At 43.5% G+C, this 19258-nt stretch overlaps 1 protein-coding gene across 3 annotated transcripts; it reads right to left on the reverse strand.

Annotated features, from left to right (window-relative positions):
• Positions 1-1446: 1446 nt before the first annotated feature.
• CANX (calnexin) lies at positions 1447-18286 on the reverse strand. 3 transcript variants are annotated; one of them, XM_042826381.1, is made up of 15 exons: positions 18210-18286; positions 10868-11053; positions 10341-10414; positions 9811-9869; positions 9331-9472; positions 7978-8059; positions 6974-7166; positions 6326-6515; positions 5534-5647; positions 4930-5086; positions 4386-4601; positions 3843-3962; positions 3619-3748; positions 3369-3463; positions 1447-2787 (listed from the first exon to the last, which is right to left on the reverse strand). In XM_042826381.1, the coding sequence occupies exons 2-15, from the start codon at positions 11048-11050 to the stop codon at positions 2734-2736; spliced, it is 1809 nt and encodes a 602-aa protein (XP_042682315.1). In that variant the 5' UTR covers positions 11051-11053; positions 18210-18286; the 3' UTR covers positions 1447-2733. The 3 variants fall into 3 exon arrangements, with proteins under 3 accessions (XP_042682315.1, XP_042682316.1, XP_042682317.1); XM_042826382.1 differs by lacking the exon at positions 18210-18286 and adding an exon at positions 18160-18184; XM_042826383.1 differs by lacking the exon at positions 18210-18286 and adding an exon at positions 17938-17994.
• Between the last annotated feature and the right edge of the window lie 972 nt (positions 18287-19258).

Consider the following 19258-nt stretch of genomic DNA (forward strand, 5'->3'; position numbering starts at 1 on the left):
GGCCCCCCCCCCGCGGTAGCAGGGCTAACTTGGACTCACCTCGAGTACCACAGGAACCCAGTACACAGGATCACGGGAGATAAGAGATGACCTGAGGCACGGAGAAGCCCATCTTGAAGCAGGCGATCCGACTACATTTCAGTGCATCACAGCAACAAGCCAGGATGCATTGCTACGAGCCCCAGCCAGAACACCACCTTACTTCCTACTTACATCAACTCTTCTCTGAAAAGCAGTGCTAGGAGAAAAAACCATTTTAGCATTTCTGTTCTCTATCAGCTATAGAACTACATCCCTTCCCTCAGGGAACCCCTCCCTCAGCCCAGACGAGTTCAGCTTACACAGCTGTCTTTTCCTCCTGTAACAGAGCAATGCAGAGGCTGAACACAGCGGCCCCATGCAGAAGGCAGGGTAAGAAGTGACGTCTGCATTTTCTAGCTGTTTCAGAAAGTCTTAATTTATTGTAGTGATTATTTAAGCATACACTATGGTATAAAAAAAAAAAAAAAAAAAAAAAGCCGTAGCATGCAGACAGACCTCTTCAGAGATTCAGCAAAGCAAATGTAGACTTACATTTCGCCTTAGTATTATTTTAGAAGCTGACAGCAGATCTCAAGTCCCATTGTGATGCTAGGAAAGAACACGTATGCACATGAATTGTTTGGGAGTTTAAGGCAATTTGCATATTAAGATAAAAACCATTGGATTAGTAGAATTATGTTGTGCTCAAAATGTTAGCTGAATCGAAACCATTTACATACACATCATCTCAACGGACTGAGTCATAAATAGCAGCTGCTCCTTGATAGAAGTACAGCCCTGAGAACAAGCTAATAGCAATGCTTAAGCTATGACATCTCCCATGTCAGAGTATAAGCTATTTTGGCAGTCAGGAGCAGTATTTACCCGGTGTTCAACAGGCAAAGGCATTCTAAACATGCAAAAGCTCCCAACAGAAGTCTGAAATTACTTCCAGTATCTTGCTTACAATAGTTTATTTGCACACTGCTGAAAAAAAATTATCGAGAAATCCTGCTATGCATTTGTGGTCACTAATATTTCAAACACAACAAACAAGGGGTACAACGTAAGGACAGGCAGCAAAAGGTATTTGTACAAAAGAAAAGAAAACCAACGAACAAAAAACCCAAGCCTTTAGTAATTAGACTGTCTGCAAGGTTTGGAGCACCCCACCCCACAGCCCCTGGGAATTATTCCCCATACTACAGCTATGACCAAACACTGGAGTGTTTAAATTCAGTGCAAGAGAAGTAATTTCAGGACATTTAATTTCACTCTAAACAAACAAAAGCTTATCTGTATAGACATCTGAACCCCAACATATTTGGTACAGTGTGATGAAGTCAGTTTCACCCTCAGAGGTATGCTCTTGTAGTGACCACCAGCATTCCACAAGTGTTTGAAACAGTATAATATGTAGACACGACGCTTTAAAAAAAATTTATTCAGCTGGAATTGAAACTCCCTAACATTCACAATATAATTTAGGATGCATTTGTTACATGAAAAGCAGATGAAAGACTTAACAGTTTCACATACCACTTAAGATATTCCACATGCTTCTTTCCCCACCTACAAATACTGACATCTTGGGATTTTTTCCTTATTAAATACTCAGTTCAACTTCTCTATCAATCATTTCTCCCATTCCTATAGGAATACATACAGTGATAACAGTGAGGATATGAGACACTGTCCTATCCAGTGCTTGGACCCTGGAGTAGGCCTAGCCATAAAAATAAAAGAGTTTGACAATGAGCTGAACATGAAGCACTTCCAGCAATTGAGGCAAAGCTGCACTCAGAAAAAGCTGTGTAGTCACAGAGAAAGGAAAGTATCAGTGGCTGAAGAGAGGGGAAGAGGGAGAGCAGTCCAGCACTACCCCTGTGCCCCCCAACCACCTGTTAATTTTACAAAGAGTTGAACTAACAAAATCCATTAACTGTAAGGTCTGCAGGATTAAATGCCACATTAAGACAACCCACTCCAAATCCTACATCATTTGTCAACACTTAATTGGGCTTTAGCCATGCACAGAGGGCATGTTCCATAGACTGACCAACTAACCCCTTCCTCTTCCCCCCCAGCTCCCACCAGGAACAAAGTTTAACTACTGGTTTCCCCCACACATGATCTCCTCTCCCCCCTTTTTTTTTTCCCCTTTTGAGGGAAGAGGCATTTTCAAATATACTGAAAACTTTTTTTCAAATAATTACCAAATTTTTTGGGATAGAAAGACATGACAAAGGAGTTTGCACATTTGTAAAAAAAAAAAAAAAAAAAAAACTAGTTATGAAACTGCATTTTTGTTTTATCATCTAGTATTTAAAGATTCATTGTTATTCTTCACTAATTAACATATTAAATTAAGCCAAGATACGAGACTGGTAAAATTCTACCAATCTACATAAAAACAGAAAAAGAATATTTAAAACCAAAAGTGAAAAGGTTAGTCATGTTACATTCCAAAATCCACAGCCCATTATATTAAATGCATTCTTTCTACAGGAATGATGTTCTTTATAACAGATGGATTGCAAGTATTTTACTGCTAGACACTCCATTACATTGGATAGTGTGACTGGAACCTGTGGATGGTGAAATCTTGAGGTTTGTCCAAGTTTCAATGTAAGGTGTCCAAGGTCCTCTCCCAGAACCATGTTTTGGAAAAAAATTCACACAGATTAAGTTCTTATGATTTTTTTTTTTTTTTCAATCTTTTCTTGGCTTTCTGTTTCTGGGTGATCTATTCACAGTTTCCTCCTCCTGCAAGAAATTGAGGTGTGAAAACATTAAGGCAATCTAACTTTATTCCTAAAAGCCACTTAAACCTACAAACAACTTACTTCTGCAACTCTACATTACAATTTGATTTTAAAAGGATCTCTTGCTCTTATTACCCCTTCCTTTCCATGCAGGGTAGACAAATCCTTATTTTCACAGTGAATTTATGTTATTTGCTCAAAGTACTGCTGCAGCTGCACAAATCCCTTTAAGTTCAAGGAACACTCCACCCATTTTTAAGTCAGCCATTATGTCAGTGTGGAGCACTTAAAAGGTCACATCCTGACTACACACAAAGCTGAATGAGCCTTTTGCCTCAAGATGATGCATTCCACACAATCCTAGTCTTCCCACAATGCAGGGTCTATGGCAAGTGCCTTCTTTTCACAACGTTCCCTGCTTTGCTGAGGTTGGCCACAGCAATTCCTGTTTTGCGAGGGATTAAATTCTCTGGAGTTCTGACACTGGAAAGGAGCACCATATGAACCAGGTTAGCTAAGCTTGTGGATTTTTTCTTGGTATAGAAAAAGGCTTTCCTCAAAAAAAATCAAGTGTTCTCTTACCTCTGATGCACGTTTCCTGTCCTCCCCTTCCTCTTCTTCCTCCTCTTCCTCTTGACTAGCACTTCCTATGTCAGCATCATTTTTCTGCTTCTCCTCTAAAGAAGAGGGGAAAGAAATCTCATTCATTTTCTTTTCATTAGGATTTGCACCTTCAGTTCACCTTTGGCTTGATATTATGTCTGCCCATCTTGCTCTTTTGTTCTTTCAGATTGAGAACTCCATTTATCTCACGATTCACTATTTTGCCTACCTAGCTTCTCCTCACTTGCCACCTCCTCTTCCTCCTTGTCTCCTTTGTCTTTTTCTTCCTCTCTCTCATCACTCATCACATCAGGCTGAGGAGCATCAGTCTTTTTGTACTCCGCAGCACTTGGCTGCTTCTAAAAAAAAAAAAATATGTTAGTTGTAAAGTTAAGGCACATTACACTGAATCACTTCTTAAATACTATACTTATTATCAGAGGAAATGCATACCTTCCCAGAGCAGCAGAAAAGGACAACAAGGAACACTGGGAAAGCCACAATGAGGATGTACACTACCCAAAGCCAAGGACGCTCTTCAGCAGCTGCCATCATCTGGCCCACAACACCAGGCTGTAAGATACAATGGACCATTAAAACCCAGCAAGTCACAGCAGTTAAGTCTGTAACAAATTTTTTCAAATAGGCTTCCTGCATCCTCAAACATGGCATTTAATACTTCAAAAAGTTAAAGCTAAGTATTTTCCATCGTTTAAATGGAACGAAAATACTTGTATTTTCCATCGTTTATAAGTTAAGAATTAGCATACAGTTAGCAGAACTGTCAAAGCAAAAACATTCAAGAATAGTGAACACTCACTGCCATTAATAGTAAATTACCATATTATAATTACAAATTAAAGGTTCTAATTAGCTTTATGAATCCCCAGCCTTGGTACCTAAAGATACGTATTGATCAACACTGATAAAATCTGGACCAAAATATCAGCAGTGCTGTTTCAGTCAGAAGCACACAATTAAGGCTTTGTTTCTCACCTCTGCAGCACCATCAGCTGCCTTTTTCAGTCCCCATCCATCATTGGCCCAATCATCAGCCACAGCTCTTTCAGTACAGATGATAAAGTTGTCAAAAAAGATATCAGATGTCATTGACCATAGCTCAAGTCCCACAGCACTGAAGGGAGTCATCCTGAAAGGCTCCAAGTCTTCAAAGAAATCTGGGTTTGGGATTTTCCTGGGTTTCCATATCCCCTACAAAAGACAAAAAATATTCAAGCCTTACCTACAGGTATACAGTTTGCATTTTTAGTTTTCAGTCCATTTCAGCTAGGAAGAACAATTCATTATACCAAATTATAATGTTTATAGGTATGACTCTACAGGTTTGGGAAGTCAAGTTTCATGAGTGTTACAAAAAAGTGAAGCCAAGAAAGCAAGCACTTTGAAACAGTTCACTTGAAAACATAGAAAGATAACAATATTTTTTAATACTAATGACATCTGCTGAACTTATAATTATTCTGACTTTTGGAAAAGAAGCACTGCGCTGGCCAGAAGCTTATACAATGATAAAACCAACCTGATAGTTCACATTATCAATCATAGGAGGTTTCCATTTGCCCTTGTAGTTTGGATTGTCAATCATTGGTCGCTGCCAGGTTCCACAGCCAGGAGCTGATTCACATTTTGGATTTGCAATCTGAGGTGCCTCCCATTCACCATCCATATCCTCATCCCTGAAAGAGAAACCCAGCCTTCAGGTCCGTCCCCTTAAACAGACTAAAACTTGGAGCATATGTAATTTTGGGAAAATTGAAATTCCTACTTTAAAATGGAGATATTGAAACTAAATGTGACAATTCCACAGATAATGACCCTGCAGAAAGAGAAGTATCTCAAGAAGTAGCTTGAAAGCATGGAAGCTAGTGAAAGCTAGTCCCCAGAATGGTAAAACTGGAAGATGAACATCCCTGACCTGTTCAGCTTACAATCTGAACAAAACAGTTCACCAGTACACAGATAAATGAGAGAACACAAAATTCCTTAGACTAATTCCATCTTCCACTTTTGAAAGAAGATGCCTAAATTGACAACTTTCTTAGCAAACAACAATAAACCAGTTATTCTTGTATTTGTCAAAACCAGAACCCAAACACCTGTCACAGAACACACAGTAAACGTACCAATCTTCGGGCTTCTCAGCATCAGGGTCTGCTACGTATTCTGGCTCATCATCCAGCCAGCCCTCTGGTTTCACAGCATTTTCATCTGCTATCTTTGCAGGAGCATCCTCATCCCTTAAAGATGGCATTTAATATATTAACACAATATGCAAAAAAAAAAAAAAAATCCCAACCCTAAAGCAAGATTCTGAGACTTTCAGCAAGCCCACTGATCTATCAGCCAGCTTCACTTCTGACACACAACACCATGTTTTAACTTGCAGTCTGTTACCTTGCAGATACCTCAAAGCACAGTCAAGAGCTCCAGCCAATACAGAGTATTTTTAATGCTAATCTAGAAAGGGCACATTACAGCAAATCCCATATCCCCACTGGTCACTGGAAACATGTATTTGAGCTTGCAGTCAAGTCTATGATTCATAGAGCACAGGCTCAAGAACAAAAAAATCAGTACCAGCTTCTGCCCTAGGCTGTCAGGTATTTCAGTCACTTAACTATGCATTACACAAACAACTTATACCTTCATCCTGTCTTTTAAGCAAATTAGAGATGAGCACATTGGCTAACATAGGTGTTTTCAGTAGTCTTTATCTGTGGGCAGCACAAGAACAGTTATTCCTATAGGACATCAATCCTTTCTACCTTTATTTACTGCACTGCTACTAAACCAACTTGTAACTAAAGGTTTACACAAGTGTGAGACTCAGAATTCTGTATGTCATTAGTGGACTTTTGATAGGCTGAAGTTACCACGCCAAGACCTCCCTCTCTTCCACTCTTCCAACACCTTACCAGTCATCTGGTTTAACAGCATCTGGATCTGGGATTTTGGGTCTCTCATCCCAATCCTCAGGCTTCTGATCATTTGGGTCCTCAATCTCTCGGGGTGGATTCACAGGAGGAGACATATCATTTAGCAAATTCCCACTGTTGACAACCATTTGATCAACCAGAATTTCAAAACTATTATCAGGATTCAAAACTGGAAAGAAAAATAAGTACAGCCATTGCACAGAAGTTAGAAGGTGTACTTTGAAGTATCATTCATTCCTGCTGTACAATTCAAACTTCATTAATCCCAGCTACCATGTACCTAGCAACTCCTTTTAAGAATTAAGAACCTTTCCCATGATGTCTAAATATAACCAGTGACAGGAATACTTCTCATACCAAGTCACTAACAGCTACTCTGAAATACAGTTCTCCTTTATCTGTTTAGTTCAAGATCTCATGACTTTTTAAGCGAATCAAAACTTCTCACAAGGAAGCAACAATCCTTTATGTATTAAGACTAGCTTTTGCATTCATAACTTTCATGAAGTGGCCTCTAGCTGCATGGTATATTCATACAAAGATCTGTTTGTTCATCTGTTCACTGAGTTTTTGACTCAGAAAACAGAAGTAGTTGTTAATGTGAATAGCAGCTAGCAGCCAACATACCCAGTGTGTAAAGGTGTGTCTTCTTATCAGTGAAGTAGGTCTTCAAGTCTGCATCTGGACGCTTCGCATGCTTCTCCTCGTATTTGCCAGTCTTTGGGTTTTTGTGCCGGAAGATGAAGTGCAGTTTATAGTCCTCTCCACATTTGTCAGGGCCAAACATGATCGTGTATGGAGTTTTGTCATGGAACTGATCCTTTAAAAACAATGCAAAACTTAATGCTATTAATTTGAAATACAACTTCAGCTAATGCCTACCCTGAAAACCCTCAGTGCATTAGAAACTGTTCTGCGACTCAGTATCAAAGGCAGTGAGGTTCCCAGACTAAAACTCACATCACCATTACAAGCTTCCAGAGGGAAGACCAGAATTAGCCTACCATCGTTATTTGGCATCTTTCATCTCTACTTTCCAGATGGAAAACAATTGCTGTACAAGTGTTATTAACAAGGTAAGTAAATCATTACACAGTAACAACTATGTACGTTTTAAGCAAATCCCTACACTACAAAAATGACTAGAAAGCCACTAACAGAAATATCAGACACTATTAGCCAGTCCAGTGAATTTCTTTCACATAAAGAATAAGCAGCATTAAAAGTGGAGCTGAGATGTATTTCATTTATACACAAGCTGCTATATACTGTTTCAATTTCAGACTTAACTAAATATAATAACTGCAAGTCTATTTGTTCTGCTTAATGGTATCTTGAGATTCTATGCATACATGAAACTGGCCAGATAGCCAAGTAGTCTTCTGGGCACGTAGTGAAGTTCTACTTGTACCCAAGTTCTGGGTATTACATGTAGTCAAGAGGCCGGAAAACTTCAGTATTTCTCATCTCCAGCTGAAAATACTGGGAAATCAATGAGCACAAAGTACTTTGAAGATCAGGCCCTAAATGTGCCCCACTGCCTTTACCAAAGTGGTTTCTCTAGAAAATAATAATAAAAAAAAAAAGCTTTGTTGCCTTGTTCCATGGATGACAGCATTAGCAGCACTCACCAGGTTCAATTCAGGTGTTTTTGAAAGCAATTTCACATAGGCCCCGCCACACTCTATTCCATTTTGGAAATTTACTTCATACCTTATTTGGACAGAGAAGTGAAGAACGTGTTATACACAAACAACATTTACCTTCATAATGCATGACTGATTTTATACTTGAAAATTGCAGAGTAAGACAATATTGGTTTTGTTTGTTTCAAATTAAGAGTGAATATTAAAAACACATGCTGCACTCTAGAGACTAAGCAGATGTTCAAGAGAGCCTGAGAAAAGAGCAGAAATGAAGATTTAAAAGACTTAACCTGACAGAAAAGATGAAAAGAATTGAGCACTAATCTAGAAGATTATGATCCAGAAGTAGAGGGAAGAAAAGGTTTTTCAAGTATGTAAGAGACTGCAACAGAGATTAAGAGGAACCAATTATTTTCCACACAACCACTATGGCAGACAGACAACTCAATTTGCAAGATGACTGAAGCGAGCAGTTGGATCCTAGCAGAACTCCCTTTAGGGCTGTAAGCATACAATAGTATATTTAGAGATGCCAAGGAGTCTGAAAAAGGCAAAGCATGTCTGTCAGGAATAGGCTAAGCATGCTCAAACCTCTCTCAATGCCAGCAGCTGAAGTGAATGACCACTTCAACTTATTTTTAGCCATGCATTGTGAGCCAAAACTAAACAGTAATGCAAAGTAAAGTGACTAATTCATTATCTTGTACAAATATGAACTAGCTCACTGGCTGTTTAAAACTGATAACGCAGGTAATATCCCACAATTCAACTGTTGTCATTGAAAGATTCTTTTCCTGCTTACTAGTCTAACATGCTTGCAAGCAGATTCCCCCACATCACTCATGGCCCAGTAGAGCGAGACAAGTTGCTCATCTTCCTCAGCAGATGCACGAGAACAAAGGAAGGTGGAAAAACAAGTGCACCCTTAACCCTCTGCCCACTCCCCCTTCGAAACAGGGGGCACTTCACTGAATAAACAGTGACAAACATACAGACAAGCTCTTGTCCAAGTGGACATGGACATCTATAATCAACAGTATAGAAATCAGTTGCCTGTTCTGCTGAGTACAAGAAATACAAGTCCAGAGACTAATTACCAACTCTATTTTTCAGAGATTACTTTTTTCCTCAGGCTTCAGAGGGGGCCACTCTGTTCCTAACTTCCCACTTGAGGAATCCAGATTGCTATTTTGCTCCTACTCAAATTGTATAATGATACGTTACAGTCTATCTTGTGTCATCTAGACCCCCCACAGCCAACAAAAGCTCAGTTACAAAATGAACCCCAGCCTGCTATCATGTCACCCTTGATAGCACACTAAGTTATCTTTTACTTACTGTATAATAAGGGGCTTGGTATCAAATACAAAAGGCTTTGAAAGCTTGGATGAAATTGCATGATGTTTGGCTCGTGTTACCAATACAAGCCCTTTGTCTCCTGGAAGTTTAGTGTCCTTCATGTCTTGGACTTCCCATTTACCTGGAGGAAAATCAACCAAAATCAAAATCCATTTGATACAATCTCGCCTCAGCCCAATCCTAAGCAAGAAAGTCATCACTGACTTTGTGCAGGGTGCCTTCAAGTTAATGGGCTGAACGTCTTCACTAAAAATTATTTTGAAACCTCAAAGTGGAAATTGTATCTGAATCTTACCTGAATCAGGATCATGCTTTGTATTGTTAACCATGTACACATTCTACCATTTTTTTAAATGAACGTAATTTCAAGGAGCAAGCAGAACAGACTTATAGCTCTTCTTTGCATAAGGCAAACTGACATCATGAGTATCCATCAGTCAAAATATGGATAGGACTTACCATCATATTTAGCAATTTCATCATCTGTATCATCTTTTTTGGCTTTGGAAAGGATCCATCTAGAAGACAAGAATCCAACAGTAAGAAACTTACACTTTTTCACCACGCACACAAAAAACCTGTTCTTAAAATAGCCTTTGCTGTCCTATGACTACACCCCAGTGTCTCGATCCCCTGAGCTCTATAGCAAGCCTGTGAAGTTCTCATCTTTATCACTCACTGCCTCAGTCTCACTTCTGTAAAAATTCCAATATTCAAGTTTCTAATACCTCATTATGCTTACATCACCTGAAGCAAGTACACAAAGTCAGGTGATAAAGGTTAAAGCATACATAAAATACAACTTCTCTTCCTGTTATTACTAGTGCTCAAGCAAAAACTAGTTTATCTCATCGCTTCAACAGGACCACAGTCACTGCTGTAATCCTCCCCACGTGTTGCCTGTTTGTTTTCAATAACAGGCAGTAGGAACTCCCTTCCCCATAATACTTGGATTTTGTCTGTTCAGCCACCCCTCACATTATACTCACCCATCCAGAGTTCCTTTATCAAAGGACTCTACAAAATACACCTCGCCAGTTGGGACTGGTGCTCTGTAAGTAACCTAGGGAAACAGAGAGGCATTTATGTACCCTTCAAGGCACATTCTCTAAAGTAGTACAAGCATATACAGCTCAAATCCTACATCTACACAGTACCTAGAACATTCTGGCAGCATAAATACAGAAATGATGTAAACACTGCTGCTTACACTGAGCCACTGTGCTCTCCTCTGCAACAAAAACTGAAGATTTTATCTAGCTGGAAGCTTCAGCATTAATTCCCAGTAATTACACCAGTTTTCAAATACTCATTGAAGCTTTTGAGGAAGAAGATGCAAGTCAAATAAGAATAGCAAGGAAGCAACTAAGCTTAATCCCAAACCCTACTCCATGCTAGTGATCTCTAACAGCATCACTATACATTAAGTTTCAGCAAAGTAAAGGTGACTCTGATCAGGCTGACAGCAGTCAAAACACAAGCAGTAATTGCATTTCAAAGAACACCTATGCCAAACCTTTGGAGCTGGAGGAGGAGTGCTGCTTTCAGGATTTGAATCTTCTACATCCTCAACGCCATCATCCAAGTCATCCTCAATATCAATGACATCTTCACCATCATCATCACCCACATCATGCTCCTGGGCAGCAAGAGTCCCAAGAGCTAGCAGTGTCACATACAGCAGCCATTTCATCTCCATTATCTGAATAAATAAGAGATGGAAAGAGGTTAAGCCAGCACACACACGAGCAACACACAGCTTCTCAGCTGAGAGAACAAGCTTTTCTGGCAACAGGTGAGGCACCAAGTCACACCACTGAACGAGGTACAAACTTACATTCTCAGCTCTACTATTTATTGCTTCTGGCTGGTTAAGACAGCTCAGAAAGTGGGAAAGACATACAACTTCAAGGTATTTTTAATACAAAGAGATGGTAGTGCACTGGAGGAGCACACGGACAAGCTCTGCAGATCGTGCTGCAGAAGTGTCATATTGTCCTTCCACTGCCACAGCCCACACAAAGAACAGACGCACGTCTGCAACACAACTTCACATCTAAGCAATCTGAACAGGAAAATCTACTTGTTGTTTGTGAGGAACTCTAAAGGCAACAGGTTGACACTGGTATATCTATTCAGTTCCTAAACATTAGCTACCTCTTTCAAGCACCTACAAAGCAACCCATCTTCTACCTCAGTCCAGTAGTTTTCTTGATTTCATACACAGGACACCAGTACCTCCATCCATCAGACCCCTTCCCCATGCTTCCTTCTAGACAGACTGCCAACAGTCACTGATACTATTCAGCAGATGTCTATGAGCAGCTGGATATTGAAGCAGGCCCAGAATTCCCACTGTTCAGCAGTTAATTTTATCTCTAATTTAACAGGATGATCAAAGCAGAAAAATCTAATACAGAAATCTTACAGAAATAAAACATCACACCAACTAATTCATGGGATGCCCAGCATATCATCCTAACTAAAACATAGCAGACCTTGACAAACTCAAAAGACCTCTGCAAGTAAAATGATGGATAAAAAGAACGACTCAACCACCGCACCTTTAGGTGGATGTAGAAAGCAAGACTCCTACCACACTGCTCACCATTTTATCTGCACCAAAGACAGATGGGCAATGCTCACAGCAAGCAGAGAATCTGCCCCTTTCAATTACATTCCAAATATTTTTTTCCACAGAGTTGTAGCTGGATTCTGTACTAATTCCTTCTAGAACGAGATTATAAAGCTAAACATTCCCTCCTTCCCATACATTCCTGCCTCAGGCTGCAGTCCCACAAACTTACAAGCATAACTCAAGAAGAGTTAATAAGGCCTGTAGGGGCCCAAGTTTGAGCTAGAAAACAAATTTCCTACTTTCCAAAGCATGTTCAGGCAGCTAAAAGCATTTACAGTCTCAGCAGCTTATCAGCACTATCCAGTATACCACAACTCCACTGCATGCTAGATATACCATTCTTTTATTCTTTAACTTGCTTCTAATGACAGAGGGGATGTTTTATTTCTCCAACTGCAGTTTAGAGACTCGTGTTGAGGTCACGTCCAGTTTGTCACTACAGCAACGTGCAGTCACAGCCTGTTCCCTAACAATAGTGATGGCCTCGAGGATTATGCTCTCAATCCATGCCCACAGCCCTCCCCCACAGCTCAGGCAACTGCACCAAAACAGCTCGAAGCCAAAAGGAATCGGCTCACAGCATGAACAGCTGACACAAACTTTTAGTGTTCCTACATATAAGCAAAGCCTGTTGTGTTTGGTGTTTTTTTTCTATGCACGTGGTACAGTCAGAACGGAGAAGTTACAGACCACACAGAGGCACCCGGATCTTACTGCAAATTGGGCACCACAATACAAAGCCAAAGAACAAAAGCTGTCAAGTAAACATCAGAATCAACAGAGGCTGAAATCCTCTTGCATAGACAGCATGCTCTGAGCAGGGCCAGAAGAGGAGAAAAAAACAAGAGCCTGAAACATCTGTGAAGAAGCAACTGTTAAAGCTCCGGATGTGCCCTGTGTGACTGAAGGGACTCCGGGTGAGGTGGCACAGGGATGCCCTTCCAAGGTAAGGCTGAGTTTTGTCTTGCCTTACCAAACACATTCCTAGCAGGGCTAGATTTAGTAGAATTTTACTCCAAGTTTTGTAACTGCTTTCAAGTTCTATCACGCAGATGGAACCACCACTGCACTGTTTCAGGAGAGTGACAAAAAAGTGCTTCTTAAAAATACAGCAGGGTTAAAAGACAGTGCTTTCCTATTCTGCATGCCTCCTCTCCTCCCAGGCCCATGCAGAGGATGTCAGCATCTCAGCACATAAGCAATCCCCTTGCTGACCTCACCACCAGCAGTGGAAGTTTGGGTTAAAGATACAGATCAGCCCCCAAACGTTCACAGCAGTACAGACTCCTTGTGGAGTTATTACCTATATTATCATCCCACCCCAACTAGAGCCCTTGAGAAATACCTGTCTGTGGTCAGTGGACTTTGGTAAAAGTGCTTCTTGCTTGGCTAAGTGACAAGGCCACACAGCCTGACACTGCATGCAAGGTTGCTCCAGAAATTCTATCACAGCAGTCAGGTAGAACCAGTCAGGTCCACCAACAGCCCACAAAGCACAGGCAGCAGCTCTTTCGCTCTGCACATCGGTGCTCCTGATGCAACCACAGGGACCCACCCCACAGCTTCCCATTTCCTAGCCAACCCTGCTCAGTTGGAGGCTTGGGGAAACTCATTTCAGGCTGCAAGTACAATCTACTCAAATTTCCCATAGCTTATTTCTTTTAATTAAAAAAGCTAAAATCTCTCTGTTTTAGTTAATTCACTTTTCTATCTTTGCTTCTTTATAATGACTGGAAAGCAGTTTTCACAAGCTTATATCCCTCTGAAGGGCATCCTACACAGCTCTCTTCTACGTATGAAATCATTCCCAAATTCTGCCCACGATCCACTCACACACCCAGCACAGACTGGGAGCACCTCCAGGGCTGCCACTTGTTGCAGGGAAGCCTGACCTGACATCTGCAACATTACACATTAAACTATACAGAATTGTCCTGAGAACACCCAAAGTGAAGCACACGTTTGTGATATTTTAAAGCTACATCTGTAACAGGCACTGCTGCAGAAGAAAGTTTCAACTTCACACAATCCTTGGAGACACAACCAAGATGATGATAGTGTAGTAAATCAGGCTACTCCTAAACTGGAGGCAATAGGAGTCATTTTCACACAAGATACTCTGAAAACAAATTTCCAACAGAGCTTCGAGCCACCAGCAACTACAGGTGTAGGCGCACAGTCTTCAGAAGCACAGCCACCGACTGCACTAAGATCCAATTCCTCCTCTGCAGAAGAGCCCAGCTTCCAATTCTGATGCCCTCCCTGCACTTCTGTTCTTCAGTTTCCACCATACAGCACCTCCCAACGGTGGTGCAATGATCACGCAGCTGCCCCAAGCATTTAACAACACAGAAGCCCTCTGTAACAGGTGAGCTCAGAAGGTCTCTCACCCGGAGCGCAACTGCCATTTTCAGTACACCACCATTTCAAGTCAGAGGTAAGAACTTTCTTTCTTAAATAAGGTCTTCAGACACTCCTAAACATCAGCAGGCAATCCGCAGAGAAGGGAAAATCTGCCATTTGCTATCACAGGGCACTAACCAGAACGCGTTAGAACTGCCAGTGCCATCACATCACTCATCTTCAGCCAACTTCCACTCCAGAAGCTCGCTGCCTCCCCAGCACTGCTCACCAGCTCCTGGCAGAGGGCTGAAACATTTTCCCCTGGAATTTATGGGACCACTGAAAACAGACACCTGGAACTGCACTGCAGTTACACTGGTAAAAACTAACCCAAACTGGACATGAAGAGCCAGCATCAGCTGCACTCTTACAATGCAGGACCAAAGGATTGCTGCCTTTGGATTCCAAGGCCTTAAGGATATCATGCAGCTTCACAGACTTATTTTTCCTATTTCATTGGGCATAAAGTCTAATTTCCTTAATTAGTGGCACGACACTGCAAAGACTTGATCAATACATCAGAGTTCTCACCACAACATGCAGCAGGAAGGACACGGTGGAGAGGGCCCTCGCAGAGGATGCCTAAGTTCCTTGCTGTCACACTTCCAGAATGTACTCTTTATAAAGTAACTTCCCTGACGGTTTAAGCAGAGCCTGCAAAACCAGTTTAATCATCTCCTTGGTTACACATCTATTTGAGTGGTTCATGAAGCCAGTTCTTAGCACTGCATATTGCACAAAGTATAACCACAGGTGACTTGCTGCTAGATATAGTTTAACAAAGTTCTTTCTATTAAAAAAGCCCTGTCAGATAAAACAAGTCTTTCAAAATAAGGTACTGAAGAGCTAAGCACTGAAGGGAAGTGTCTGTATCATACAAGTTACCATAACTACCCTTCAGAAACTTAACTGGAAGAGCATTATCAGCTTTTATTTCAGGAGCATCTCAATCAACAGCTGAAACTGACTTGATCCTATATAAGCAAGATTTACTAGCAAAGCCCTGTGCTCAGTACCACACTTTGCTACTGCATTTACAGAGGAAGCACACCTGCAAAAATAAGCACAATGCATCCTCATGCAAGACAAGGGCCATGGAAGAAAGATGTACAGTCACAAGTCAATACATTCAAACAAAACTGCCAGGAGATCGAAAGTATGACACATATTTGCCCCATCCTCACCCCCCACCTCTTTCCTTTCAAACTACATTGTCATTATTTCTGAGCGAGACTTGGCTACTCTACAAGGCAGTCCAATAGTTCCTTACAGTTCAAACCGCTGAGGAGTGGAGGAATCTCCCTGACATCTCAAGATCCCTTCACCTTCCACATCCTGCCTCCTCTGCTGTGTCACAGCAGCTGCCTGATGGTGAGCAGGGCAGGCCATTTAAGATGGCTAAAAACCCTTCTGCTACACTGTTTTAACCTGTCATCAATTCTCCAGTCCAGTACACAAAGGCAGAAGGCGCTGTAGCGGGACAAGTAGCCAAGGATAAAGGAAATTAAGCTGCTAGCAGCAGCTTTATGCCATCATATCAGGTACACTGCAGGCATCCACGCCTGTCAGACAGACTCTCATTAGGCAGACCTGGGAGATCTACACCCCACAGCAAAGCTAGACAGCTAACTTCATTGCCAAACACTGATTTCAGCAACCAGTATCTCACCGCTCCTCTGAGAGGGATATAATAAAGTTATGTTCACATATACAGCAGCTCATACGACGCAGACAAAATTATTCTCCCCTTAAGTGCTTAGTTGTGCAGTCAGACAGACTCCAGTACTGCCCTGCCTTGCTTTCAACAGGCCGGAGTTCTGTGTGTGGGTGGTTTTGTTGGTTCGGTTTTTTTTCTCCCCTTCAAAAAGGAGGGGGTGGGTAGGATACACTGCTACTTCAGGCCTGAGATTAGCCAGACCTGCAGCCCCTACACACAACAGAAGAAGCTGCCCTGGTTGGGCTGCAAGGAGCACAAACCAAGAGACTAGGTGTGAAAGGTGACAGCAAAGCTTGCCACTTTAAGCACTTGAAATACGCCAGTTTCTAAAAATAATGTACAACATTGCAGAAACAGCAAGGGAAAAAACACCATGTACTGTTTGTCAGCACAGAGATCCCTGCAGAACTGGAAGTCCTTGGAGGACAAAGGCAGAACTGCAAGGCTTCCTGGCCATAAAACAGATGGACTGCAAGAGAAATTACGGTAGGTGGGGAGAGATCTGGAGGTGCCTCAAGATCCTTGACATCATGCCTGGAAATCAATTCAGGTTTGCCTTGCTTAGAATTGATTCCAGCAAGAACAGGCTGCCATTTTGTTCATTGCAAGAGGCAGAAAAATAAAAGGCCAGAAAAGGAAATATAAGGAAGGACTAAGTACAAGTTACAGAGTGCTCTCAGTAAAGCATTTATTCATTTACTTAGGAGGAAGTGCTCCAACACACCGAATGAAAGGGCAATCTAGCAGAAGCTGCAAGCTTTCGTGCTGTTCTGCATTAGGCTTCTCTCCTAAGGAAGGCAGCCAACACTAGGAAGCAGTTAGCACCTTACAGCCAGCTTGTCAAGTAGTATGTAGAAGTATTCTCTCCATTACATATATATATATATATACACACACATATATATATAGTGAAGTGGGAATATTAAGACTTAAACAAATACCAAGTTTAGTTAAAAAAAAAGGCTAAGTATTCTGAATAAACCCACATAATGCAATCACACCAACAGCAGGGATGTTTTCACAGCCACTCTCATGCACCTGAGGTGGTTCTGGAGCAACATATTTTCACTTCCATTCAGTCCATATTCTTAACACTGTTATCTCACACACAACTACAGCTCTATCATCTTCTTGTAACACACGTGGGTTATTTCTACTTACTTGACAAGCATTAAGTAACACTGAATTTCAACAAACATCACGTTCCTGGAGCCCAGACCTCAGGCACCTGACAGACCCCAAACAAACTCGGTATGTTTTACATGATGCTCTGCAGAAACACCGCAGCGTTAATTAACAGCACAGCATTAATTAATTAACACCACAACGGCTGAAGCCCGGAGCTGTACCGTAACTGCAGCCACCACCGCATGGCAGCTTCCCTTCCAAACGAGATCAGCCGCAGCATTTCTCCTTCCACCGCCTAGAAAGTTCTGAAGCGCAGGACGGCACGTGAAAGTTCCCTCGTGAAGAGCAGAGCAGAGAGGAACGCAGGGCTGCGCGTGCTTCACTTCGATTTTCCATTCAAAAGCACACTGCTCAGACCCCGATCCAGCCCTGCGAGCGCACAGCCCCCCGCCCAGTGCTGAAAGCGGCCCGGCCCCGCACGTCGGGATCCCCGCACAGCGGCTCCGAGCCCCTAGGCCGCGCTCCCCCCGTCGGGCCCCGCTCTGCCCCGTTCCGGACCCTCCTCGTTCCGTCACACCGGCTCTCCTCCCGTTACAGCGGCATCACACCACGCCCCGTCCCGCCGCCCCCAGCAGTCCGGGTTCCGCCCGGCCCCGCACGGGCCGCGCCGCGCCGCCCGCCCAGAGGCCGCAGAACCTACCAGAAGCCGCCGGGCTCACGGAACGCAGCCGGGCGGCCCCGCAGCCCCCGGCCGCAATCACCCCTCCCTCGGCGGCTCCAGGACCGCCCCGCTTCCCGCCGGGCCCGCGCTCGAGGCCCGGCACCCCGTCGCCGCCGCCCGCCCCGCCGAACCCCGCGCCGCCCCGAAGCCAGACGGCCTGGCGCCGCTCGGCGCGGTGTGTGGGCAGGAAGGAGCGCTTACCGCGAGCCCCGGCAGCGCCGCAGCCCCCGCCCGCCGCCCCCGGCCCTCACCTCCGTCACGTGTCCAGTCGCCCAGCGCCGCCGCCGCCGCCCGCCTATCTACTGCACGCCAGCCCCGCCCCCCGGCCCACCTCTCTTATGTTCTCCCATTGGCAAACGGCGCTCCCGCCCGTTCGCTCCTCTGCTTGTACGGCGTTCCGATTGGCTGATGTCGCCGCCGCTCGAAGCCTCTCCCGCCTCAAAACACGGCCAAACGGCGCAGCCCTTCGTGGAGCGCTTCTATTGGTTGGTGAGGTTGCAGGAAGTGCGCGGCGATTGGCTGGCCGAGGGGAGGCCGTTGAAACGTGGGCGGGGACGCAGCGGATTTCTCGTTGGTGGGGGCACGGCTGGGGGCTCCGACCCGGCCCGGCCCTGTGGTGGGGGTTGCTTCGCTTCGTGCTGTGGGTCGTCGGGAGCTGCTTGTTCAGCTGGGGGCTCGGGTGAAGCCTGCTAAGGGCCTGGACGCTGTTATATTAAACAGCACATTCACCTTCATTGCCCCTTGTGTTTCTTTAACCCGTTGGAAAGTGTTTTCAGCCTATAAAGAAAAAATAAGTGCATCTGGTATCTCTTAGTCACGAGTTGGGGTTTTAGGGAAGACAGGGAACGCAGCGCGCCGAGGGGCTGAGGGTGGAACTGGGCTTCAAGGCCTTACATAATGCTGGGAGTTTTAAGTAATGCCATGTTTCTGAAATGAGCAAAATAGTCGTGTAAAGGTGAAGGACTCGGCGTCTGTGCGGCCAAACCAGTCGAAGAGGGCGGGGGATGCAGAAGTAATGGTCCCTGTGGTGGTGGTGGAAGGAAGAGCTGAGCGTGAGCAGTGCTGTGATGAGCAGAGCAGGAGCTGCCCCTCAGCAGGGGCAGAGGGGTTTTCTTTGCAAACAAATCTGTTTTGAGTCCATGCAGTGAGTCAGCAGCATAAGTCTCCCCACAGAGAAAATTCCACTGCATTAGGACAATGCAGGCAGGGCCCGGAGCTCGGAAATAAGGCTCAGCATAAATGAAATAAAACAGCAAATCCCTGCTTGTGCTGAAGTTTGGTATCCAGTGGTCGCAGTTTT

Source organism: Centrocercus urophasianus, unplaced genomic scaffold (genome assembly GCF_019232065.1).
Source record: "Centrocercus urophasianus isolate 14NV4802_14NV808 unplaced genomic scaffold, USGS_Curo_1.0 seq_26, whole genome shotgun sequence".
Lineage (NCBI taxonomy): Eukaryota > Metazoa > Chordata > Aves > Galliformes > Phasianidae > Centrocercus > Centrocercus urophasianus.

Coding starts and splice junctions, on each gene's coding strand:
- CANX (XM_042826381.1), bottom strand. CDS start 11,050: ATGGAGATGAAATGGCTGCTGTATGTGACACTGCTAGCTCTTGGGACT. Junction 4,602..4,929: donor TTGATAATGTGAACTATCAG/GTTGGTTTTATC, acceptor TGTCTTTTGTAG/GGGATATGGAAACCCAGGAA. Junction 2,788..3,368: donor ACAGGAAACGTGCATCAGAG/GTAAGAGAACAC, acceptor AATTTCTTGCAG/GAGGAGGAAACTGTGAATAG.